At 35.1% G+C, this 27708-nt stretch overlaps 2 protein-coding genes across 9 annotated transcripts in view; one reads left to right on the forward strand and one right to left on the reverse strand.

The window, feature by feature from the left end:
* Positions 1-15774, reverse strand: part of LOC128240566 (DNA-binding protein Ikaros-like) — a 28452-nt gene extending 12678 nt beyond the window's left edge. The window contains exons 1-6 of one of the 3 annotated variants that reach the window (XM_052957254.1): positions 15676-15774; positions 8740-8955; positions 7723-7834; positions 6613-7038; positions 5186-5449; positions 785-1805 (exon numbers count right to left, since the gene is read on the reverse strand). In XM_052957254.1, the coding sequence (XP_052813214.1) occupies positions 785-1805; positions 5186-5449; positions 6613-7038; positions 7723-7834; positions 8740-8895 (1979 nt within the window). In that variant the 5' untranslated portion in view covers positions 8896-8955; positions 15676-15774. Of the gene's footprint in view, positions 1-784; positions 1806-5185; positions 5450-6612; positions 7039-7722; positions 7847-8739; positions 8956-15675 lie in introns of all 3 variants that reach the window. The other 2 variants (XM_052957255.1, XM_052957253.1) reach the window with 2 other exon arrangements.
* Positions 15775-17325: 1551 nt separating this feature from the next.
* LOC128241737 (uncharacterized) lies at positions 17326-26095 on the forward strand. Of its 6 annotated transcripts, XM_052958797.1 has the most exons (5): positions 17346-17414; positions 22051-22107; positions 22837-22947; positions 23466-23542; positions 24551-26095. In XM_052958797.1, exon 5 carries the CDS (start codon positions 24560-24562, stop codon positions 25802-25804), a length of 1245 nt encoding a protein of 414 aa, XP_052814757.1. In that variant the 5' UTR covers positions 17346-17414; positions 22051-22107; positions 22837-22947; positions 23466-23542; positions 24551-24559; the 3' UTR covers positions 25805-26095. The 6 variants fall into 6 exon arrangements, with proteins under 6 accessions (XP_052814756.1, XP_052814762.1, XP_052814757.1 ...); XM_052958796.1 differs by lacking the exon at positions 22051-22107 and having other exon boundaries at positions 17326-17414; XM_052958801.1 differs by lacking the exon at positions 23466-23542.
* Positions 26096-27708: the final 1613 nt, after the last annotated feature.

Consider the following 27708-nt stretch of genomic DNA (forward strand, 5'->3'; position numbering starts at 1 on the left):
CTTTGCTGGTTGGCAGTCTGGTCTGTGAAGTGGAGACATAATAAGCAATGTGTTACCTTTGCTGGTAGGCAGTCTGGTCTGTGAAGTGGAGACATAATAAGCAATGTGTTACCTTTGCTGGTTGGCAGTCTGGTCTGTGAAGTGGAGACATAATAAGCAATGTGTTACCTTTGCTGGTAGGCAGTCTGGTCTGTGAAGTGGAGACATAACAAGCAATGTGTTACCTTTGCTGGTAGGCAGTCTGGTCTGTGAAGTGGAGACATAACAAGCAATGTGTTACCTTTGCTGGTAGGCAGTCTGGTCTGTGAAGTGGAGACATAACAAGCAATGTGTTACCTTTGCTGGTTGGCAGTCTGGTCTGTGAAGTGGAGACATAATAAGCAATGTGTTACCTTTGCTGGAAGGCAGTCTGGTCTGTGAAGTGGAGACATAATAAGCAATGTGTTACCTTTGCTGGTAGGCAGTCTGGTCTGTGAAGTGGAGACATAATAAGCAATGTGTTACCTTTGCTGGTTGGCAGTCTGGTCGGGGAAGGGGAAACATAACAAGCAATGTGTTACCTTTGCTGGTTGGCAGTCTGGTCTGTGAAGTGGAGACATAACAAGCAATGTGTTACCTTTGCAGGTAGGCAGTCTGGTCTGTGAAGTGGAGACATAATAAGCAATGTGTTACCTTTGCTGGTTGGCAGTCTGGTCGGGCAAGGGGAGACATAACAAGCAATGTGTTACCTTTGCTGGTTGGCAGTCAGGTCTGTGAAGTGGAGACATAACAAGCAATGTGTTACCTTTGCTGGTAGGCAGTCTGGTCTGTTATTGCGGTTGTGCTCAGTCTTCTCATTGGTCGTCTTTGCTTTCGCATATTTGACGATGTGATCATTCTCTTGTTTAAGTTTCTCCGACTAATCCCTCCTGAAATGCCGTTATTCTGGGCATCATCTGACTGAAAATCTTCCGTAGATCGTGACTCTGTGAGACTTGACTCTTCACCTTCTGACGGCATTTTCTGACTGGGACCATCGTTTTCTCCATCATTATAGTTATCATTATCATCGTCATTTGATCCCTTCTCTTTCCCGTCATTTTGTTGCCCGTCTGGTAGCGACATGGACGTGTGAGAGTCTGATGAATACTTTCTACTTCGTGTTGTAGTGCTGACTGGTTCAACTTCTTCTTTAAATGCCTCACTTACTGTGATGGACTGGGGTCTTTCTGGGGGCATTATGGGTAATTTTGCAGGGGAGAAAACTCCTGGACGACTAAATGGCTGCCCAAGCAGGTTCAAACCAGTCAGGTTATCTCCCCCATTTGAGGCCAGCAGCATCGATACAGCAGTATTAGGATCATTGCCCTGGGACAGTGAACGCTGAATAAGGGCATGGGCGGTAGACGCAAAGGGCGGCAACTGAAAGTGTTCAGCAATTGAGACGGCAACTGGCGCGGATTTAGGCTGCGATGTGAAGAGATTAAATGCTCTTTCAATTTCGGACATTTCCGAGACATCCGGTTTCATTTCCGCTTTGATGCTATTCATAGTATCAAAATCGGGCGGGAAACCCATCCCCATGGGTAAAGGGCCTGGAAACCCCAGGTGCCCTGGGTGTAGGCCAGGCAGGTTCAAATTAAGTGCCCCTGGGTGACACATCATGTGTTTTTGTAGATCTTCGAGACTGCCAAAGCTGGCTCCACATATAAAACATTTCTGAAAGTTTTCCAACATATCTCTGTGGTGACGTCTTTCGTGCATTCGGAAGCTGCCGCACTGCGCGAACGTTTTCCCGCATATAGTGCACTCGTATGGTTTCTCCCCTGAAAATATAAATCAAGTTTTACGTAAATTGTAATGTGTAATTGGGCAACTGTTTTAGAGTCAATAAGTTCAATACCTTATAATTTAGTCATAATCATTATGATGCTCAAATCAAATAATTACCGCCCTCAATAATTACTCAATTTGTTCACCAACAGAATATACAGTCGAATCCCGTTGGCGCGAACTCGATTGGCACGAATTCGTCCTTGGCTCGAAATGGATTTCAAGGAAAGATTTCTTTAAAATTAATGTAAGCATTCTGGTTTTAGCTAGAACTTTCCGCGGCTTGATGTATTTTCGCTGGTCCCTGGGAGTTCCAGCCAATAGGGTTCGACTGTATTAATTTCAAGTCAATGTGCATTTATTTATCTAGGATTATCACAAGACAATAAGGTAACTCCATTTGTTTAAACAGTTTTGAATATTTATATTAGGATGGTTCAGCCTCATGTTAATTGATGTTTGACTTAGTTAACTTTAAACAGGATTTTAAGATGAACTCTTACTCCCAAATAAGATTTACCACAATTAATAAAGTTGTTTTAATATTCAAAAAGGTAAATAAATGTCGAAAACAATGGTTCTTATTAAGGATACTTGATTTTGATTTCAAAGAAATGAGCATAAAACACAGAATTTCTACCTTATGAGGCTATAAAAGAACAAAGTAATTATTTAGCATTCACCAATCATTTAATAATTGGCAATTTCGGCTATTAAAAACACGGTTTCAATCTTGTTATCAGTAATTAATATTTTCCATAAATGCATAATTTAATGTTTGTTATACTATGTATTGATTTTGAATAAGAGTGTCACTTTAAAACTAAACACATAATTATGTTGCATTGTCTATATTCAAATGCCTATAGATAATTTAGACAAGAAAACACAAAAATAAAATTCAAGAAAAAACCCAACTTCATTAACAGTATTTTTACAATATCATTATAACTTAGGCTTATAAAACATTATTATTGTCTACATTCATGCCTTTGACAAGCAGATCGATTGCAATTAGTCAATCAGAAAGTCACTTACTACATCAACCACCAAACTTCCTTTAAGTTTATAATTGGTTTGATTAAGTGGGTTGTTCAGAAGCTCGCACATTTGAACTAGCTAGTGTAGAGGCATTTCAGACTAAACACTAAGAAAGTTGGTATTAATTTTTGGTCTTCTAAGTCCGCATTGGGCTTTTTATGGTAAGAAATCCAAAAATAAACACTATTATACTGACTACACAACCTCACATCATTATTCCTATATATTTTTCCATAACTACTGATAAACTCTGATACTGTGAAATGATTACATCAGGGATTCTAACTAAACAGCTTATAATAGTAGTCTCCCAGAATACAATATCTTTTCCCACTCTTTTCAACTAGTAATGTATGTTAAATATAAAGTTTTTTGCAATTTTAACGAGCCAAATTCAAAGACTTATATTACACGCCGGGTAATCATTGGAGCCATAACATTTTGTTATATGTGGAATATGGATGTAAACAGTGAGTTTGGTTCTTATTTTTCATTTTTAGAGGTTTATACGAGTAAATTAAAAAAATTAGAGAATGTAGTTCCAAATAGGAATGGCCATGAGTTGTTCTAAAGGTAAAAGTTCTGAATAAAATTTAATATCTGATCGTCTAGAACTTGCATAACTTGCTAGACGTTAGTGTTGACAACGTAAAAATCTGGATTTTCGTGAGAATTGTTCACATACCTTAGGTTTAAGTATTTTCTTTACATGTGTGTGGCTTTTTTTTTGACAAAAGGTTGCCGCGTTACAAATTTTAGAACTTTATTTGTTATACTTCTTGTTATACATTGGTTTACACCAATTACTGTAGAAAAGTTTGTAAAGTTCAAAAGTATGCCTGTTAAAAGATTTATGAATCGCAGCTATATATCTGGTTTATTCAACTTCCTCCTTGACTTACAATATAGTGGAGGGAAGCCCCAGAATGGCTGATGGAAAGGTCGCCCGAAGATGACCTCCTCTGCATGAACCTCAGATCCTAATATGGAGGGTATATTCAGGATATGTTGTTATCAGATTGACAATGTTTAGACTTATTATTATTGAAAATGAAAAAACAATTTTTGACCGTTTCAAGCTCATAAGTTCTGGACTTCTACGGGGAATATTGAAATTCAAAAAAACATTTTATATATACTCGGTCATCGAAACTAGTCTTTTGGATGAACATGCCCGAATTCTTATACTACTGCTTGAAATTACATTTTTGAACAAGCCCTGCCCCATAAAACCCAGAATTTGAGCAAGCCCGGAAATCATTTTTCCAGTGCAGGGCTTGCGGGCTTGTGCTTATTTCAACCACTAAAATACAATTGTCTAATCTATTTTCTTCTTATTCCAAAACGACTCCTCTTGCAACCAATTTAAGTGTAGAAACTACCTTTATTCTGACATTAAGCTAAACAAAAAATGACACAATCAAAACCAGTTTCATTTCTTGGGATAAATCAAAACCAGTTTCATTTCTTGGGATAAAAAAGGGAAGCGTTGGCTGTTTTGGGACATTTAAAAACAAATTCAATCAGGACAATGGGTCAGAAGATGGGTAAATGGCTCTAAATACAGGCAAAAATTGCCCTGAACACTGATAGTATAATTATAGTCTATTTACCCTTTATAGAACCCTATTGTTTTCAAATTACTTATTTTCTGTACGAGCTCTTGATTACTTTCTGTTTTGGTTATTGCCTTAAATGCATTAAATTCTGGATTTTAAATAACTCAACCATTGTTCTCATCTGAATCTGAAATTTCACATTTCCATTTAAAGGCATCCTCAGCAACCCAGTTACATAACCTATATGATACCCTGGGCAAATCAGCTGTAAAAGTCTCGTACGCAAAATTAATTAATAAGGTGAAATCCAGCCGCTTGATTGGTCGCACGAGACACACCTCGTGCGGTGCGGAAATGGCCGAGAAGTTACGGATGATCCAATGAGATCACGTCTTACAAATTGTTTTAAGCAGGATATTGTTAAATATGCCGATAGCTCTACACAAAGGAGATTCTTTCACTTTTGTTATCGGCTATTTCATTGGTCGGAAAATGCTTATGAATATTCAAGATTTACGAAGTTTCCATGTGCAATTTGCCCAGGATTTCATATAGGTTATGATACACTGAGGTGCCGAGGATGATTTTAATGTTGTTAACTGTGAAATTTAAATTGAGCAGCTTTTTATCCCAAAGGGAGATAAATGTGTTATCAGTATCAGCCATGACGCTGTGTAGAGCATCTATGTTTTTCACAGCATCTTTTGATCGATGAGCCATGTTTTGTTTACAGGCCCAACGACAATCGTTACCAACCATTGTGACCAACCTACCGGTATGTACTCTCTCGTGCGCCCGCAGAGTGCCGATCTGCGTAAACGACTTGCCGCAGGTGCCACACATATGTGGCTTCTCCCCCGAGTGAATCTTCTTGTGCATGGAGAGTGATGCAGGCGTGGAAAACGTCTTGGAGCACAGGTTGCAGCTCAGCGAGTCGTCTTTGTTACGTTTCGCGGCGGGCGGGGAAAGGTCGTTACTGTCCTCCGAGTGCTGGGAGAGCGAGGAGGAGTTTAAGCCTGGAAAGAAATGGTAGAATACTTATAGCACCAAAGCCATTACTGGCTTTCTTTAACTTAACAGTACTGTCAATAAACATTTCAAGATGCACTCAGTCCCAAATAAGATGTACCACAATTAATACAATTACTTTTAATTTACCAGAAAAGATGAATAAATATTAAAAACAATGGTTCTTATGTAGGATACTATGTTTAATTTAAAAAAAAAGATAAGTGCAGAAAACACCGTATTTCTACCTTACGAGACAATAGTTGATCACTGTTAATCGTTAAGGACCCACCATTCATTTAATATTTGTGTGTGTTCAGCTATTTAATACAAGCTTACAATCTTGTTATTAGTAATCATATTTTCCATGAATGAATTATTTAGTAAGTTTACGGTTTATCACTTAAAATTTATGTCTGTTATACATGTGTATGTATTAATTTTAATAACAAGTGTCAATTTAAGTATTAACTGCCTTACAGAGGCCATTATCTCGTTTATAAATAGGGGCCTTTTGCTGAATGTTTATTCTTAGACTTAAGGTCGTGGAAATTACATTTGCTATACAAACACTTTAGCATTTGAAAATAAAACAAGAGGGTTATGATGGCCCTAAATTGCTCAGCAGGGATTTTGGCCTTATTTTACCACTATACAATGTTACACAACCAATATCGAGTTTTTTTCCTTCATATCTCTATGTAACACAGGTGACCAATTTTTAACCTGTTTTAATTTATTTTTTTATATTCAAGACTTTGTGTATCACATTTCTTTTGCCGTTTTGCATCTTCTTTCAAATACAGTTCTTGTAGACCAGGGCATCAATTAAGAATTTGAAACTAGAAGCATGAACTTCATGTCCATCATTTTTTTCAATCAAGTTTTTCACTGAAATTTGGAAGTTTAAAACTCCCAAATACAATACTTTTTTTACACTATGTTTCAACTAGTATGTTAAAAATCAAATAATTTGTAACTATAACTTGCCAAATTGTGACTATAAAAAGTAATATTGGCACCAGGTTTTGATATTTTAAATTTCCAAGTTTCAAGTTTTCTTCAAAATTAAGTTTTTTGCACTTCCAAGGAATCAATTTTAGAAGTTCTAACCCATTTCTAGAGCGTAATATCCTGCCAAACTTCCTTAAACGGAAGCCCTGGTAGAAAAACAGCAAGAAACTTGTTCTACCTGGTGCCTGGGACAAGAGGTTGTTAGCCTGGGAAGACTCAGCAGAAAAGCTCGGCAAAACCGGTGAACCCGAAGAAACTGCAGCCAGCTGAGACAAACCACTCGCAAAGGATGTGGAGAGATGTGAGTTCATTCCAATGTTTATCGGGGACATCAAACCGGAAATAGGGGACGGTGAAAATGACATGGTTGCCATGGTAACTGAAGATGACGAAGTCTGGTTGCCTGGTGCTGAGACGACGGTTGGAGAGTGTGGAGTTGCCGGAGTGAGTGGCTCCGGAGTGGGCGGGCAACTTGTAACTACGGAGACAATGCCGTCTTCAAATGTGCCTTGTATCTGTCGGGAGTGCATTCGCTCATGTTTCTTCCAGTTGCTTGCATCGCTGAATGCTTTATTGCAAACTGAACAAACGTAGGGCTTCTCTCCTGAAGTAAAGATTAAATGTGTTGTTCAGTCATTCTACCTCAAGTCAAGTGACATTTTATTTTGTCTTTTGCAGACTTCAGCTTAGGTCTGAAATGAATTAGTTTAAGAATATTTTTGTCAGACTGGAATTATTTTTTTGGACTGACAAAATTTCGAATACGACTGACACTTCTTCCGTAATATTGTGATGTCTGTGTGCAGTTTAAAGAATATTTTATCTCGGTCAAAAGCTATTCATAGCTTATGTTAAACTGTTGATGATAGTACCCGACAATAAATAAATATTGACTTGACTTGACTTGACTCGTACTTTTGCCAAACTGCAATGAAATGTACATCACAATAGCTAAGAATTAGATCTTGAAGAGGAATGGCACTCTTTTTCCTAGCATCAATAAAATAAATCTTTTTTTCAAAATATAATGCAATTCAACACTATGTACAGCCTATTAAAACCATTATAGCTGTTTATAAAGGTCTGCCCGCACCCATTTGCTGCATCATTGCTTGACCCTATAATGTGTCCGATCATGAAGAGAAGCAGTATTTAAAGGATAAATAGGACAAAAGTTATTTATAAGTGACTTCAATTTCCAGTCACATTGAAACTACCCTTAGATAAATTTTGAAGGTTGAGTTAAAGTCCAACTGGAGTTAAATCAATTCTAAATATGGTCCAGTACCTGTGTGTAACCGTTCATGTGCCTTTATATAGCTGGCCTGGGCGAATGTTTTCCCACAAAACCGACAGCTCGGGCGAACCCCATCGTCTCTGTCATTACTGGTATCCATAGACTGAAATGAAATCTAAGATCAATTAGGCCAAACAAAAATAACTAGGAGGCTCCCATTACATTTTTACCCAGGTCAACAGTTACTTGGGTCAGAACTAAAAACTAAAAGCCTTATGGCGACATGTTGAGAGCTCGTTGAAAGAGCCATTCAGAACAGACATAATGCAGTTCCATGCAATTGTAACACAGAATACCATCATGTTAAACAATGGTGTGTACCTGAGCATGGTGAACCTCCATGGAAAGTTTTTTGAAAATCCTAATAGTAAAGAAACAGCTCAGATAAGGCTCAGTCCAGACCAGTCCTATCGATAGTATTCATTTTGACATATTACCTCAGACCAAGGTCTTGTGCGCAATTCACCGCCTCTTCGTCTTGAACCTTCATGCCAAGTCTTTTGAAAATCTTGCTTGGTCAAGAAACAGCCCGGACAAGGATTAATTCAATCCTTGACCTCAAACCTTGACATTTTAGGTACATACCTGCCTCATTATGGTTAAAGGCCTAGTTTAAGGAATGTTTGGCTTGATAATCCCATCAGTAGAGGCCAATTTCCTGTATATTCGTTTAATGGCTCAGGGCCATTAAGGATCCAATTTTATAATAAAACTTCCAAAACTGCACAGCAGGAGTTTCAGATCAAAGATCTGATAAGAGAGATCAAGGCAAGAAGATTAAGATCTATAAACAGAGGTTGTATACTATACACTGTTTGGGGGGGGGGGGGGGGATCACTCATAGAAGACTTAAACTAGGCCTTTAACCATCATGGCATTTTTTTTGGAAATCCTGTAATGCATGGTCAAGAAACAGCCTAGATATATTGATGCATGTACAGACACAGAATGGTATTTTTATTGAAACAGTACCCAGAGCTTTAACTGCAAAAAATAGCTAGCCAGTACCTGGTCAGTGGACATTTTGCGACCACCATGGACACCATTAGACTTCAGCAGTGACTGTAGTTGTTCTATAAGACCCTGACTTTCCCCTGCTGAAATCCCTGCCAAGTTCCCTGCGTAGCCAGCGTATGCACTCGAGACCAGGTCAGCATCGTTCATCTTCTTGCAGGGGCTAAAAGCGTGCAACTCACAAACGCGGAGGACTTACACTTATGGGGCCTGTAAAAGAGAACATCTTTGTTAAGAAACCATTATTACAGGAAAAATCAGACTTGACACTAATGATTACCCTGTGACCCAACATTCCAAGACACCCAATGTATTGACAGGATCAACGCAGCGAATAACCGTACATCATTGGGTATAGGACGCACTCCCTCCCCCCCAGAATTCTTAAAAATAAAATGCCTGTGTCATATATATACAGTATTAGGCTTTCGAGGTTATTGATTTTACCGTAGCTAGTGAACCCCCAAAGTCAACAACAAAGTTATTTCTATTACCATAAATTTAAAATGTGTAAAAAAATAAAAATCTATACGCACTCAGCAATACTGATTTGTAATGCCTTCCATACAATACCTAAGTCTATAGCAGACACGTAATGCTGAGTGTGTCGCCATCAATTGTACTATAAACCAGACTACAATATGTGTCCTAAACATTGAAGCTTTTATAAGTGGAATACTTTAATGGCATGTTTTGGTATATTTAATGAATATCAGATGTATAGGATAATCGTTAGCCCTTAAAGTGACATTCTTATTCAAAATCAATACATACACATGTATAACAAACATAAATTTCAAGTGATAAACCTTTAACTACTTACTAAATAATGCATTTATTGAAAATATTAATTACCTATGCAAGAATTGTAACCGTGTATTTAAAGGCAGAAAATGCAAAAATATTAAATGATTGGTGAATGCTAAAAGATTTACTATGATCTACTATTGTCTCACAAGGTAGAAATGCCGTGTTTTCTGCACATTTCTTTAAAATTAAACACGGTATCCTTCATAAGAACCATTGTTTTCCATATTTATTCATCTTTTTTCGTATATTAAAACAATTGTATTAATTGTGGTAAATGTTTTTTGGGAGTAAGAATGCATATTTAACAAATCAGCAATATAAGACCGCCAGTGCAGGTCCAAAAACAGTAGTGGTCTTACGAAAGGCATCATTACTTTATTATCAAAAATGTTATCATTGTAATCAAGGCACCAATTTAAAGCTAGGAACATTATCTTCCATATAAATATAATATCGTAAAAAAATATAGATTGGAAGGGAAGCAATGAGATGAAAATGGAATGCCAGTACAGTACAAAAAGAGAGCAAAATGATTAACTGTTTTTTGTTCGTTTGTTTTTTGCACCCATATAAAGATAAGAGAATTTTGTTTTGAATAATCAAAATTTGATTTTGAGAATTATTTTTTTTATTTATGTCTTTTGCAAGGTCAAAGTATATGGGGGAAAAAAGAAGATATCTATAGATTGCACTATTAAAAACGACTATAAACGTTAACATTTTTTCTTTATATGTTTACTAAACTTAATTGAAAGTTAAGACACAACTGTAACTAATACCTGTATTTTAAATAAAGTGAGTTATAAAAAAATTGGATCACAAATAACATCAACTTCTAATGGAAAATATGGACGGTGTTGATTGAAAAAACTTCAACTGTATGGAGTTCTATACCACTTTTTATTCGAGATGTTGTGTTTGAATGTTGTCAGGTTTCACTTTGTTATTGCTTAATGGGAAATTAATACTTATATGTTTGTAAAGAAGAAACTTATTTAACTTAATGTGTTATCTTCATGAAATAAAGTTATTTTAATACTATTATTATTATTATTATTATTAATATTATCATGTTTATTATTATTATAACTGTCTCCATGGTTTGCAAGATCCCTCACGAAACATGAATGATTTGTAAGATAAAGAATTTCACTTGCGTTTGATTAAATGTTGAATTTAAAGGGTTTGTTTTCATTACATATAATTAACACTTGATTACCGTATGATTATATTGCCAGAAAAGCAACAAATGATTAGTATTCCCACCTTATACGAATCAATTTCAATCAAACATAATTATTCAAAACTGGGAACATTTATAGTTAATAGCCCTACTCCCAGCTCGAATGAAAACCAAATTTAATATAAACTCATCAATTAGTATAAATGTTTACAAGTGTTGAACCAAATAATAGTTTTAAATATATTGTAGCCGATTTAATATACGTCTCGCCAGCTTGGCTTACTTTTATTCTTCGTTTCTTGGAATGATTATAAAACTGATGTTTGCGCATACCACTACAAAAAGGGTATAATTAAACATAAGATTCACAAAGTATTTACATTTTATTTCTGCTAAACAGCAAAGACAATTAAAAAAGTTAATTGTATATATAGCATGATACATATTTAGTATCAAGGTATTTTATCCATTAAGAGCAACTTTTGAATTGTTTGGAAGCTTTTTAGTATAATTACCGTACTGTTATGATGCTGTAACATTTAAAGCTGCACTCTCACAGATTCAACGTTTTGATAACTTTTTTATTTTTTGTCTTGGGACGATCCCATTTTTGCAAAAATCTATGGAAACCAGTGATATAAGACTGCTGACAAAATATAAGATCACCGTTTTTTATATTTAAGTTCAAAAATTGAAGTTTTTTGCATTTATGCAATAAAAATTAATTTCCATATGAAAATATACAATCTTAGGGTTTCCCCTGGGTTCTAAAAAGTTGTCGCCACTTTTTCGCGGGGGTTAAGGGGGCAAAAGGCCCCCTTACGGGTCCAGGGCAGCGCCCTTGTGGGGGCAAAGGGGGTGGAGCCCCCTGAAGCTCATGGGATTTAATCATTTTAAGAGCCTTAAATTACATTTAATTAGCACATTGTCGTGCAAAAACAGAACATTGTGTTGTAGATGAAGCACAAGATATTAGCAAATTGTTATTTTATTGACAGAATACATTGTATATATGGACTAGTATATAAATAAAAAAATATGAAAATATTGCAAAAAATGTGACATAAACATCAATATGTTGTTTTCAGTCTAATGCCTGCATACAATAGTGTCATAGCATTAAAGAATACAATTGTGAAATTATGAGATAAATTTAAAATAAATGGAAACTCAAAGAAATAAATATATAATGTCAAACTAGGGCCATAACTTTCCTTATAGAAATTTGTCTACCTACTCTTTACTCCATTTAACTTATTACAAGCCTTATCAAATGGGGTTAATTCTATTTATTTGTAAGCTTACCCAATGATTTCTGTTAATCTATTTGAACCCTTAGAATGCTGCATTTATAGCAATTACAAATTGCGACAAAACCGAAAGCAAATCTACTTTTAGCGCGTAAACGTCATTACGAAATTTGCATATCACGTGACTTTCCGACAAAAAATTCTATGATTTGCATTTTTAAAACTAACACAATAATTATGCAACAACAAAGCTGTTCAGCTAAATATTAAGTGTTTGCTAATAAGAGACATAACAGTTAAAGGATGTCATTGTTTACCCGTGAAAGCAATAAAATTCTGCAAAAATTAGCGAGGTGTTGACTGGGCCATAACTGCTTGCCCTAATTATCGGATTAATTTTTGTTGTCACACCAGCAGATGCGCTTGATTTATGACAGTGACAGAATCGATTATCATGCAGGCCGCATGGGCACCACTTACGTCATTTAAAGAAAATATTTAAGAAAAAATCGCTGTCGCTATAAATTCGCCAAATTTGAAAAGTTGTCGCCACTTTTGCGATTTTGTCGCAAATGGCGACAATGGCGATCGCCAGCCGGAACCCTGGATCTGATGTTTTGTCAGCAACCTTATATTATTGGTTTCAGATATATACGCAAAAATTTGCTCTTTCCAAGACAAAAAATAAAGAAGTTGTAAAAATGGTAAATCTGTGAGAGTGCAGCTTTAAGAACAAAAAAAATTACAAACTAGCTGTTCCAACTCAGAAAGGTTGGCAAAAGCCGTCAGTCAATATCACCCATCTAAAGACTTGGCCTTAGACCTCCTAAAAATGGTTTAATTACCAAATAAAAACTTGATAGCTACTTTAAAAAAAATAAACATAAACACTTGATGAATGTTAATGAATTAAAACATTCTATGCTGAGGCATTAGGATGGAATCATGACCACGATACGTTTCAAATGTTTTTACAATTCATCAATGGAGCAAAAAATGTGCATGTGCAGGACAACATTTTCAGCCGTAACGACTCGTTACCAGTCCCTTTGTTATTGGTCCCAGGTTCTATATTATGACTAAATCAGATTTTGAGTGCAAAACTCATCTTCAAATACAAGTACACAACAGAGACAACCTTTCTTTAAATGATGTCCGGGTACCCATGTTGTTGTGAGTTTTTTCTTTAATTCACAAACAAAAAAGCTTGACAAGTTTGTCAATGGCTGTCCAGGCTTTCAAGTGACCAATAACAAAAAAGTAGGGATAAAAGTAGGAGGTTCTTTTGGAAAAAGTAGGGTAAAATAGGGATATTAGGAGCGAAAAGTAGGGATAGTAGGGCTCTTTTAAACTTATTTTTTTGGATGCAAATAAATGACGACTAAACCGATTCATCAATTGTAATATGCAAGTAGTTATCTTTGCTTAGAAACCAGTGCTTCAAGATGGATTTATTCCCAGGATGAGGAGATGAACCTGAAATGGGTGTCTCTAACTTCAACATGCACCACTCATTCTCATCATAGAACCTCTCTTGCAGCACTGGAGACCTTATGAATCAAACTAATCCTTCAAAAATACTAGAAATGGCTCCTTATTAAAATCAAGACTTAGATTATTTCAATTCATGCATTTAATTAAAAGTTTTTTTTTTATTATTTTTTGAACAATTTTTACAAAAAAGTACTGATAGTAGGGCTTTTTCAATAAAAAGTAGGGAAAAGTAGGAGCCTAACAAAAAAGTAGGAAAAGAAGGACAGCCTGGCTGTCTTGCAATGGTCTTTTTTTACAAATATAATATATAAAAATTAAATTAAACCTTATATGAGCCGTGTCGCACGATTTTGGGCCTTCGGACATATTTTTGCTATTACAATGTGTTAAGGTATTTGAATGACATGATATTTTAGGAAGATATTCTGAAAATTTCACGATGATATCACTAAAATTGCGTAAGTTACGTGTTTACAAGTGAGACCATGTATTGCGCATTTTGAATACTAAATTTGACGTCATTCAAATGATGTCGTAACGAAAGTGCATTATTCAAATGACGTGCAAAATTATCGTATCAATATTAAAACTAGCTGATAATTTAAATTATTTCTTTATCACAGAATCTTTAAGGAACATAAATAAAGATAAAAATAATGAATCATTTTTGTATTTTTAATACATTTGGCCGTTTTAAACACAGACTATCAATCCAGTCAAAATATGTCGGGACGAAATCCATGGTTGCTATGGAAACATGAGAAAACCAATAGTCATAAATTGTCGAGAAAATGATGCACCAATGACAAACCTTACAAAGAAAGAAGATCGGGAAGAAATTGATTTACATAGAAAAACTCATTATTTTTGGCATTTTTTATTAATGATTATTTCATTTGTAAAAATTATGTCCGAAGGCCCAAAATCGCGCGATGCGGCTCATATATTTATATAAGGTGAAGAACATGTTCTTATTTTCTCAATTTTTGGACTCCACTTTATTACATGAATCCACTCATTTTCCCAATTGAAAAGGAACAGGCAGAAAAATAATTTCAAAAAGAATCAGATACTAGGGTGAACACAATAGCCCTCCTGATTGTTTGAAGTCGAGCGAAAAATTAACTTCAGAACGTAAGTACTAATATCCAAAGCAGAGGACAAGCCTATTCTATCATGTACCACATGGGTGGTAAGTCTCGTAGTCTAAATAAATAACATATGGGATTCTTTTAATCTCTAACATCTAAACGTAATTGTGCATAAACGGGGGGGGGGGGGGGGGGGGGGTTTGAAAAATATTGAAATTGTATTAAGACAAGTATTAAGTATTTATGTTTGAAATAGATAATATAGGTTTACATTCATATTTTACCATGTAAGTGCAAAGATATTTTGCACAAAACAAGCATTAAATACCCTTAAACACAGGATTTACCTTTCCAATAAAACTAAACTTTACAGACATAGACAACATTTATGCCAATTGTAACAACTCAGCCAATCGTAACAACTCGGCCATCTCCGGCAAGCTCCGAGATAGGCCTAGTTAATACAATCGTAACAACTTCGCCATGGCCAAGGTGTTCAAATTCTTGTAAAACTGTGAACCGCAGCCTTGCAGGTGCCCTTCATGTTTATATGGTTATGTTTTGACAGTATGAAGTGACAAAAAAACACAACAAACTCATAATTATTCGTTGGATATTTATTTTTTGTGAACGGAACTAATATAAAATAACATTATCTGATAATATATCTTGTTTTTATGTTAGTTTATAGCTGCAATATGCTTTTACCCTGAATCAGGATCGGAGTAACTACCCACTATTGGTAAAAATTAATTCTTACGTGAATGTTTTGCCATATCAAAAACCTTTAAAAAAAATCGTCTAGGTATCTGAACAAGCAAGTCTCGGTGCACATTTATGTATACTTTCTTCGATAAACTAATATTATTAACATCATACTAGTACTAACAAAATAAAAGTTCATGAAATAAGTTATAACAACTCAATCATAGGTGGAAACATTCCCGTGCATCATTTTTTTTATTTTGACGTTGACAACTAAACAGTTCTTGCAAACAAAAACACCGGTAGATTTGCAGTGTTTCATGAGGGGAAAGGAATTTGGCTCGGTTTTGACAACCCATACATATGGTGCAAAAGTTGTTTATCTATAAGAATTTACCATAGCTCTGAGAAATATGTGATAAATTTGCCCCATTTAGTCCTTTGTGAGTTTCGCGTATTTCCGAGAAAATTACGCTAGACGGCGCCTCATTTCCGGTTAATTATAGCCGGTGCAATAAATCAATCGTATGTAATAACTGTAAAAAGGTTACACTACAGTAAATTTATCAGTCAATTCGTCTTAATAAAAAATCGGTGGTAGGGCTTTATCGTTCTGATTGCGAGTAGAACTGATATCGTTGTTTGTCCAAGGTCCGAATACTTGAGGATTAGGGGCAGTTATTCTATAGTACAGGGATAGGCTGATAGTCAATTATAGACTCGACACTTAAACATTGTAGATACATGATAGAAGAAGTCGGAAATATGATAACAATTTTTTGGCTCATTGAGCTTTTTCCGACATGAACATCCATAACATATCACAACATAACAATGAGCTTGTGACCTGGAAATTAAAACATATAGTTTTAAATAGGTACAAATATTGGAACAAGTATTCACAAAAGCCTTTTCTTAATATGTTCATGCATACAATTACAAAAATTAAGATGGATTAAAGCACTAAAAACAGTGATAGCATTTCCCTGCTGTACAAAAAATACACACGCACACGATTCCGCTAAACCAAGCGATAAAACAGGAGTCAGTCGAAATATGCTGTCGTCGGTTGATTTGTTCACTGATAACAATGATTTGATCGATATAAACGCGCTTTATGATTTACAGCGGAGCGGTATTGAGTGAATACAGATGTACCTTCACGAAAATCTTCATTTCTTTATTAACAAAAATCTCGTTTTTATCAAAATATACACCGATATAAAGCTGAAGAAATTACCTTTAATTTGATAACAAAAACCATCATAAGAAAAAATGGCATTGAAACGTTCGGCGAGTTAACACTGCCGTTAAATGAAAATCGTCAATAAATGTATGTATGTGTATTTCTTAAGACCTTGCGGTCAAGGATAACCCGTGAAAGTGCAAGCACTTATTTCCAACGGGGCCCTTTGTTTTTGCAGAGAGGACAGCACGCTGAAGAGACAGTGGCGGGATACAAGGAAGTCCGGGTGTGATACCCTAGCTTTTTTTTTCGAAGAGACCCCTTGGTTCTTTTACGTGCTCGGTGTAAAGCACCGATACACGGGGTACAAATTACCTGGGTTAAACCAGTACTGAGTACACCACTTTTCCAAGCACTACCCTTTAAATGCCTAGCGCCAGGCAAGGGAGCTACTTGTACCAATTTTTAACGTATTTTGGTATGACGCGGCCAGGGATCGAACCCACGACCTCCAGCTCCGTAGTCGGACGCTTAACCACTAGGCCACGGAGACGGTAAAATGACCGCCAGCGCAGGTTTAAAAAAGTTATTAGTGGATTTCTATTCTCATACAGTTGATTTCACTTCGATTTCTAATCAATTTTCGAAAAATTGCTATAACTTTTTCATTTTTGATCAATTTCAATAAAATTTGAAATATAAACTCTTTATGAATCATATTCCAATATGTATACAATAACTTTTATTTATTAATTAAAATGAATCTGTTCTGAGTGGATTTCACTTTTCGAGTGGATTTCACGTACCGGCCGATTTGGTATGTGGCCGATTTGGTATGTGGCCGATTTGTCTCGCCCCCGGAAAGAGTTACGCACCATTTCGGAACTGCCATTTTAAATATTTGAGGAAGTTGAGAAATAGCCAGCGATTCATTATTTTAAGTTTTTGTGGTAAAAACTAATATTTCTAATCTATTGGCACTAGTTAGTTTAAATGTTTGCTTCACAATATTATGTAACGTGTGTTGTCGAAATTTTATCATTTTTGTGAAGAATTTTGGTCAGAAAGTGGATTGTAATGTATCCCGGAACAACGGGTTTTCGAACGCCTAAGGATTATTTACATTTTAATCATAAATAAATGATAATGAAAAATAAATGTTTGTGTGTTCCATTTAAAGCAATAATTCATCTTTCAAAAAACAAAAAAATAAAATTTGTTTCAATCGTCTGTTGTTCGCCTCTGTTGTTTACATTTTGAATCCAAAATGGCGGCTGTCACATGTTGTATTTGACCTAGATACAACATGCTTTCGACCATGACCTTTAACTATACTTCGCAACAAAAGTTTGTGCATAATATTTTATATTTTAATTTGTATAACTTGTTTAAACTGTTAAATGTATTTTGTTTTAAAAAAAAAGTAATTAAATATTTACATGTTTGCCATACAGTCACTTTTTAGTTACAGTACACCCAACGAGTTAGACCCACTTTCCATTTCCCTCCGCGGATTTTTGCTATCGCGGCCAACACAATGATTTTATCGACTGTCCGCGTTCCTCGGAGTTCAAATTTAAGGCCCTCGGAGGGTGATCAGTCGACCGAATAACGAACTCAGCGTTCCTTGGAGGGGTTAACTCCGCGAAACTCTGTGGACACTAGATAAGAATCTACGCTAAAGTTATATTTGTTTTCAACCGATTACAACGGCTCCAGTAAATTGCTATTATTCTTTTTCCTCTGCCCATTTTGCATGAAGTTGGCTTACCACAAGAATGCAGTCGTATTTCACTTGCTGCACATGCATCTTATAAACATGTTTTTGCTAATGACTGATAAACACATTTCTTCCGAGAAATTCTAGGTTACACATTTTCGGAAAATCAGAAGGTCAAACACGTGTTCAAAGTTCACAGCGCATGGTTTTGAAGGCCTTCTTGTCTCATTTTCTGTGGAAAATTCCATGAAACGTCATAGCTATCAGGGCTTTTTCACCAAATATTGTGAAGAGGCCTAGCCTTTTCATTTTGGGAAATTTAAACATGTGAAATTCTGCAAATTGGGAAATTTAAATGCGTAAACATCTCTAAATGGGAAATTTTTGAAGTAAGATCTTCCTTTTTGGGAAAAATATCTGGGAATTGTGAAAAAATATCTGGAAATTGGGAAAATATGCCATTTTTTCCAATTGTGAAGTAGCCTAGTTTCGGCCCCTAGCAAAGAAGGTGAAAAAGCCCTGGCTATTTTTGACCACCAATTATAAATAGTATATTCTACATTGTAATGGTCACGCGCTTGACATCAGAGGTCATGGTTCAGAATCGTGTTAATAGTCTGCTGCTTTATGATGTATTATGATCATTCTTTTTGCATTATATTTTGTTGCAAAATATTAAATAATAATGTTTTAAGTACAATAAACATTTAAACTTAAAATTGACCTATCATATTTAGTATAGAAATGATTGTCTATTGATATAGAATTGACTCAGATAACTTACAATATCATAACTTGATATTATAAACATTATATATTATATTTTGTATTTTTGTTATCATATTTGCAACTTGCATAACTTCAGTAATTTCTTAAGCAAAGACTTAATTCTTATTTTTTACTGTTGTCACTACATTTTAGCACCTTCTTTGTTCTATGGTTTTGCTAATCATAAGAATTAGGCTTAAACACCTATGCAAGCCAGACATGTTGTGATAAGCATATATTAGATCAAAGAAACAAAGATTATCTAAAGGAAACTCTTAATTCTAAGCTGAGTAAAACTCTTTAAGATGACAATGTCAGTTGTTGGCATCTCAGCCTCAAATTTAGTATTTAAACCCATGACTTCCCAGTCCAGGTTGTCATTTAACCTTGGACAATAAATATCGGAAGTCTGATTTGGGTACTTGTCATCTTATTCACAGGTATGTGGTTTTACTCTGTTATTAGATTGTTATTATATTTTTTACTTAAAACTTGGAATTAAATTAAGTTCTTTAAATAGTTTAAAATAAGTTATGTATATTGTTGTTACAATTATGTTGCAAATACATACTGTTGACTTTATAATTCACTTGTACTTTATATTAGTCATACAAGTTGTTTCTCTATTTTTCATACATGTATTTATTGGTACCTTTCACATTGCTAAGCGTTGTTATTATCAATATTCCCCAAATATTGTTTATATTCTTAATTGTCACATATTCATGCATTTACATAATTATGCTTATACTTTAATATTTAGTTTATTATAATTGGTCATTTAACCTTGGACAATAAATATCGGAAGTCTGATTTGGGTACTTGTCATCTTATTCACAGGGACGACCCCCTCTAGCAATCTTCACTGTGCCGTCTTCGGGTTGTAGTTAGTCCGACACCGAAATTAGCGTCATAAAAGATGCAATAACTTAGTGGATATACTTAAATGATTCAATGTTTATAATTCAAGACAATATTCAATTGGCGTTTACGGACATAAATACAAATTAAACGTTGGTACATGTAAGAATCTTTTATGCTTAACAATTTGCATAAGCATAAAAATAAATAACTTCTAAACAAGAATGATTTTTTGCTTATCTGATTCAACTCGGAGTTCCGCCGCGGGATCATGAAATCGGATTCAACGCTATCGTTCATATTAAACTCGGCGGTAAACCAGCAACTCGGGGGGGATTTTAGCGAGGGCAACAGTTTTACCCTCGGAGGAAACCCGCGATCAACGACTTTATCCCTCGGAGTGATCGAGGAAAGTGGGTCTAACTCGTTGAGTGTACTGTACTCGTCACCACAAGAGAGGCATCATCCCTTCTAATGGCTTTCACATGAGTACAAAATGATAAATTCACCCATCATGAACCCTGTTATCACTGGTCCGCGAGTGAACTCTGAATGAGCCTCATATGACCTGCTTAGGCTGCAATATGTATAATTTTATGGTAACTGAGCGCCCAAATGCAATTCAAAATAGTTACCTGTAGATAAATTTCATTCATTTTAGAATAAGCAACATACCATTTTTGATGCGCTTTGAATGTTGTGCACTATACTTAGAAAACAATAGGGCATAGGTTTTAGGCTTTGGCACATACATGCCATATTTTCTGGAGACCATTCAGGGGGATTTGTTCAAATGTCTGAAAATTCAGGGGGATTTTGGGAGTATTCAGGGGGATTTTTTAGCAGATCTAATTCGGCAAAATTTCAAAGTATTTTAAGACGCAAGTACAAAAAAACAAATTGCCATAATTTTGAAAGGCTCCTGAGGGGATTATGTCCAGAATTTAAGGGGATTTGGGTCACATACCAGGAGATTTTCATCATTGCCATGTAGCATTACCGGCATGACACACATGCCAATTCACCTTGTTTACCCCTATTTCCAGCACTTCATCTATATTTTTATGAGACACAGCCATATTGCATAAGAAAAGCACTCACTTGCAAAATAGAATACTTCACAGAAAAATATGTTTCAGAGACAATTTAATGGGCTTACCTTCCTCTAAAATTGGATATGAAATCTGCTGCTTACATGTTGTATGATCATAAATGATTACTTTCAGACTAATAGAGAGAATGGAATGAATTATCCATATTTTTCATTTCAATTCCCAAATAGTCAGATTTGTTTGCTTGTGATAAAAAGCAAATGCATAATTTATTGTTTAAGTTCATAAACATATCTTCTTTTGGCATTTATCGAAAAAAACAACATCACCACCATAATAAATTAATATAAATAATTTCATCCGAATTGTCTACTTTCAGTTTCTCTTCTGGAAGTTCTGTTATTTTCCGATATTTGTGATGAAGGTCAATGTCATGTATGTAAACATATTAGTGAGGCATAACAAAGAACAGCATTGTCTATTAGTTATTTTAATCCCTTTCTTTACTGAATAATTTACTGTCACCTTTAAATTATTAATCCTTTTGATGACAATGACACATGTTTTGAAGAACGCTTTAATTTGTTACATCCTCTCTGATTGGATAAAAATTATAGTTTTAACCAATGAAAATCGACCATTTATCTGACCAGTCTAATTGACATTTCTTACGCAAATTCTGTCAGTTTCAATCAAAACCCTGCTGATTTATTAAGTGTCACCCAATAGGTGTTGTTAAAACACACCATCAGTTGATAATCCAATTAAGCTTCAGGACAGGAAGGGCATTATAACTGTAAACAGGCATATATAATTAAACCCTGTGATAAATTTGCGTAATTTTTAACACACTTTTTTTAATTCCGGGGGATTTTCATCCCCCTCCGGGAGACCGGGGGATGGGTCGAAATTCCGGAGGATTTTTCCCCCCTCCGGGGAATATGGCATGTATGTTGGTAGATATGTAAGATCTGGCAAACAAAAACAACGCGATTTTAAAGAAGTATTTTACATGTGTAATCATTTTAAACGAAGGGTCTAATTTGGCATTTATTAAATTTTGGCACACTACCATTCCCATTCTTTTTCAAATGAAGTTTTCTGACAGTTCTACTGTTATGGTTAACAATTGGAGCTTATTTTTACAGGAAGTGATGCAAAATAGAAGTGTTTTACCCATTTCAGGAGGCGGTCGAAAATAGGTTGTGGTCAAAAATAGGTTGTTCCGGGATACTGTATGTGGTCCGTAGTTCTGGTTTCAAAAAAGTTTTACCTTATATGTTTAAAACTTGCTATTATTATTTTTTACATTTATGCGACATTAAATGATTTATTTTCTGGAAATTCAAATCTCACAAAAATAAGATTATATCTTCATTTCAAAGCGGCATCGTATGATGGCTACATCACACAGGCTCAAGGGGTCACGGACATTACGGACCATGGACATTACGGACCAGACATTATGGCCCGGATTTAGGGACATTACGGACCATATTTAGGGACGTTACAGACTATCTTCAGAAACTTACGGACCATGATTTATAATGTTATTAACATTTTTTTTTTAATTTATTCACTCCTTGGTCTTTAATTTGTTAATAAATACTTGAATATGAGTTTAAAACATTTTGAAATGACATTTAGAACCTGGCAATGCTTATCGCATATGTTAAGATTATTTTTTAGCGTGTTAAAATCATAGGTACCATGGTATGCATTCCGACAGCTACACTCGACTGAATACGACATTTCGAAAGTAAACAAAAAAAAATGTGACAAATTTAAATTAACCCTTGAGCCACTCAGACCAGCATAAGCTGTTCTCGATATAGCCTATTCACGTTGCTGAGCACAGTATATGTCAATCTTGATAGTGACCTTGTTTATTTGTCAGGTCACATGTTATTTGTCTGTATTTTTTGAAAATCACAGGAAGCATCAATTTCTCCATTTTTGAATTTCTTGTAGGTGTCAGCTCGGTGTTAAAACCTGCCTGTAAACCTCTGCTTTCAAAATTTTCTTCATCAGAAGTTTCTGTTATGCAGTCTCTTGAGTTCTCTTCCTCAGTTGACTGTTCAGGTAAGTGTATTTGGCTTACCTCAAATTGCAATGTGATACCAAGTTTGTATGTAGTTCTTTCCACACAAATCTGCTTATAGGCTGACACTGCTCACCTTTGATTTTGATCAAGTCTGTAAAAAGATCGTAAAGGAATCGCATTAAATCGCCAATAAATTTTTATCCTTAGAATCATGTTTCATGAAAATATTGTCATAGAAACCATTAAATGTGCGGTATATGAAGGGTGAAAGTGGTCTAGTGGTATAGGTGGCCGTCTCTCACCCAAGAGATTGTGGGTTCGATTTCCACCAGAGATACTTTCTCACGGCATCAGTACTGGTTTCTACCCAGGAAACGGACTCAAGCATGATTCTTTAAGCTGCCAGCTTTCTTCACAATCAACCTTTAAGACATTAATTCAAACTTATAATTATGAAAAATAGAGACTTACATTTTGATTGGGTCTTATATGTGTCATATATATAAACTAACAATCAGCACATATTTAAACATTTTATTTATTTTTACATTTTTAGCTCGACTATTCGAAGAATAAGGAAAACTATATTACTCACCCTGGGGTCGGCGTCACACCTTGGTTAAGGTTTTGCATGTAAGCACCTTTAAGTCATTATCTCAGTAAATACATCATTTATTGCATTGAAACTTTGGATATGTATTCCAAACTATCTAACATACTCATTTAATGAAATTAGATAACACTTATTTGAATATAATGCAAATTAATGGGTCTTTATTATTTGACTTAGAAATTCTGGTTAAGGTTTTGCATGTAAGCATACATACATGTAGGTTAATATCTCACCAACTACTTGATGTATTGTATTGCAATTTTATACAATGGTACTCAACCATTCATTCTACTTAAATAACCAAGTAAGATAACTCTATTTTGCATTTAATTCAAATAATGACCCTTTTTTATTTGACATAGAAATTTTGGGTACATCATGTATTGCATTTAAAATTTATACACAGGCACCCAATCATTCAACCTTCTTAATTAATCAAGTAAGATTTAACTTTATTTTGCATATTATATAATTGTTGCCCCTTTATTATTTGACTTAGAAATTCTGGTTAAGGTTTTGATTGTTAGCTTACATAGGTTAATATCTCGGCAACTACTTGATTCATTGCATGAGACTTTATACAATGGTTCTCAACCACCCAACCTTCTTAATTAATCAAGTTAGATAACTCTATTTTGCATATAATATAAATTTTGCCCCTTTATTATTTGACTTAGAAATTCTGGTCAAGGGTTTGCATGTAAGCACATATAGGTTAATATCTCACCAACTACTTGAATTATTGAATTGAGACTTAATACATTTATCCATGCAGGTTTGCCAAAACTTTTCAATCCTTACACTAAAAAGTGGTGGAATAGTCGAGCACGCTGTGTCTGTGACAGCTCTTGTTTTTAAGGCCAGCAAATAGGCATGAAAATAATATGGTCAGTTTGGGTTAACTGAAACAGGTATTTTTTTGTTTGGCCTTAGTGGAGCATCTGTAATGATATTGAACATTCAACTGGTAAGTTTATGACTTTTAAAATTTTATTTATAAATGTTTCCAACTTCATTTCTTTTTCTAGGAATTTAATATGGAAGGCAAGCTGAAAGTGTTGAAGTATGGATACCCAGAGCAACCTAAATGGAGGCAGAATTTCGTTGGTCCTACAGTTTCTGTAATGCTAACAGACATTCTAAGCTATTCAGAACGGTTTAACATATTAAAAGATCATGCTAAGGGCATCCATCAGAAGTTAGTGGATCTTCGTAGTAAGATCAAGACCGCTAATAGGGATTTGCTGCTTAAGTATTTAGTAAACGTGCAGCAGGAGGAAGATATTGGTGTGAAAGATGAAGGAAAAACACTCGAGATTTTAAAACCCCTCTATAAAACAATTTGTGAATTTGAAATACCATTCTGCGATTATGATGATTTGTTTTTTGATGTTTTTGATAACTCTGACACTGAAAGCATGGAAATGAATATTGAAACAGAAGAATACTCGCCACCTATTTTAGGGCCTTTTCAAAGCTTAGAGGATGATCATACATCTAATGCTGAAGAGGAAGGTTTGAAAAAAAGAGTAGCTGAAACAGAAAACTTGTGTGAGGCTTTTGGAGAGATAGCTTTTGAAATAAATGAAACCAAACACCAAACAACTAAACAGGAATTTGAATCTGATATCGGTTTGTTTCAAAGGGAAATGTTAGAAGGATTACATAAACTTTTAATGGATGGGGTAATGGGCGAACACACAACATTACCTGGACACTACAGCACTCAGAGACGCATAACCAGACATCATGGTGAAGGTCATGAATATCCTCAATTTCAAACTGAATCCATTGCAGAAAAAACTGTACAATACTTAATTGATAGATACAACTCAATGCGTGATGAAATACAAAAGGCAAATATTTCTGAAGAAGAACGTCTTAAAATGTTATTCAAATGTGCAAGTAGTTTTCTGTTTACATTCCTACAGCTTCATCCTTTTGCAGATGGCAATGGTCGTCTTGCGAGACTTTTGGCAAGCTACAGCATGTTGTCATTTTCACCATTTATGACACCAATATACAATGTGTTTAGTAAATCTTCTGAGAAGGACTACATAGATGCTCTCGTTAAAGCCAGGCAAAATCTTGACCCATATCCTCTTATCACAGACCAAAATACTGGTTTCATGTTAGTAAATTCTTTACTCCAGCAAGAACCAAGTGACCTGTTTGCAATGCTTGTAGAGTCAAACTGGTCTATGTGGCGTCAGTTTCTTATAAGACTTGGGGATGAAAGTGTAGAGTTGTTCGAATGGGAAAAGCGCCCAGATTACATGTAAACATTGAGGATGTATCTGTATCCCACAGACAATACAGGATTTATGACACGGTGTAAAGATGTTAATATCTATTGATATTGTAAATTTGCATTGGTGTGTTTCATGGTGCACTTTCATTGACAGTTTTGATTTTTTTAAATATCTCAGAATCAGCTATTTTGGCACAATGCCTTCAATTCAGTCATGTAAGATACCGGTAGCTCACAGTAAAACTATCTTAATTGTTTGGAACACTGACATCAATTTTGTATCTTTAATATTAAAAACAGTGATTTTATCTTTTATCTCTCAGTAGTCTTATATTTCTTATTTCCACACAAACCTGCAAAAAATTGCTCATTCCAAGGCAAAAAAGTGTTGTTGAAACGATCAGTCTGTGAGAGCGCAGCTTTAAACATTTTATGAAAAACTGACTGAAGACCCTAAATGATCGAAGAAAAGTTTAGTTATTTTGAAATGTTTTACTTTCATGTTTAATAACAGTCTCAGTATGAATGTTCTTTATAAGTCAAAATTTTAATAAAGTGTATTTCAATATTTACAAAGTGAAACCTGGTTATTAGAATGACGGGACGTCGTTGTTCGAGCGGGCGGCCGGGCAGCGCAAAACTCACCTATGAAACTGAGTAACTTTAGTAAGTGTTAAGATATCTTGCCCAAACATGGTCTATAGGAAGAGTTTATGGATACCTTTCATGGGATTGCATTTGGGGTCCCTAGGGTCAAGGTCACTGTTACTAAAAATAGAAAAACGGTTGAGAATGAATAACTTTAGTTAGAGTTGACATATCTTGACCAACATGGTCTATAGAAAGAGTTTATGGATAGCTTTTATGGGATTGCATTTGGGGTCCCTAGGGTCAAGGTCGCTGTTACTAAAAATAGAAAAACGGTTGAAACTGAATAACTTTAGTTAGGGTTGACATATCTTGACCAACATGGTCTATAGAAAGAGTTTATGGATACCTTTTATGGGATTGCGTTTGGGGTCCCTAGGCCTAAAAAAAATAATTGTTTGGTTAGGGTTACATCCTTAAAAAAAATAGGTAGGGTAAGTAGGCTTTTTTTTTTTTTTTTTTTTTTTTTTATTAGGTTTTATATAAGAAAATAATTTTCCTCATTGGAGAATGGTGTTAAAGCTATCTTCTGTATAAGCATTTAAGGTTTAAACTTAATATTAAAAAGCAATTTAAAAAAAAACGAGATTTTTTTTTTTTTTTAAATTGACTATAAAAACGGTAGGGTCGGGTAACCCGAACCAAATGTATTTTTTTTAGGCCCTAGGGTCAAGGTCGCTGTTACTAAAAATAGAAAAACAGTTGAAAATGAATAACTTTAGTTAGGGTTGACATATCTTGACCAACATGGTCTGTAGAAAGAGTTTATGGATACCTTTAATGTGATTGCGTTTGGGATCCCTAGGGTCAAGGTCAAGGTCACTATTACTAAAAATAGATAAACAGTTGAAACTGAATAACTTTAGTTAGGGTTGACATATCTTGACCAAACTTGGTCTCTAGGAACAGTGTATGGATACCTTTCATGGGATTGTGTTTGGGGTCCCTAGGGTCAAGGTCACTGTTATTAAAAAAAGAAAAACGGTTGAAACTAAATAACTTTAGTTAGGGTTGACATATCTTGACCCAACTTGGTCTGTAGGAATAGTTTATGGATACCTTTAATGGGATTGCGTTTGGGATCCCTAGGGTCAAGGTTACTGTTACTAAAAAGTAGAAAACGGTTGAATCTGAATAACTTTAGTAAGGCTTGACATATCTTGACCAAACTTGGTCTATAGGAAGAGTTTAAGGATACCTTTCATGGAATTGCGCTTGGGGTCCCTAGCGTCAAGGTCAAGGTCACTTTTACTAAAAATAGAAAAATGGTTGAAACTGAATAACTTT

Source organism: Mya arenaria, chromosome 7 (genome assembly GCF_026914265.1).
Source record: "Mya arenaria isolate MELC-2E11 chromosome 7, ASM2691426v1".
Classification (NCBI taxonomy): Eukaryota; Metazoa; Mollusca; class Bivalvia; order Myida; family Myidae; genus Mya; species Mya arenaria.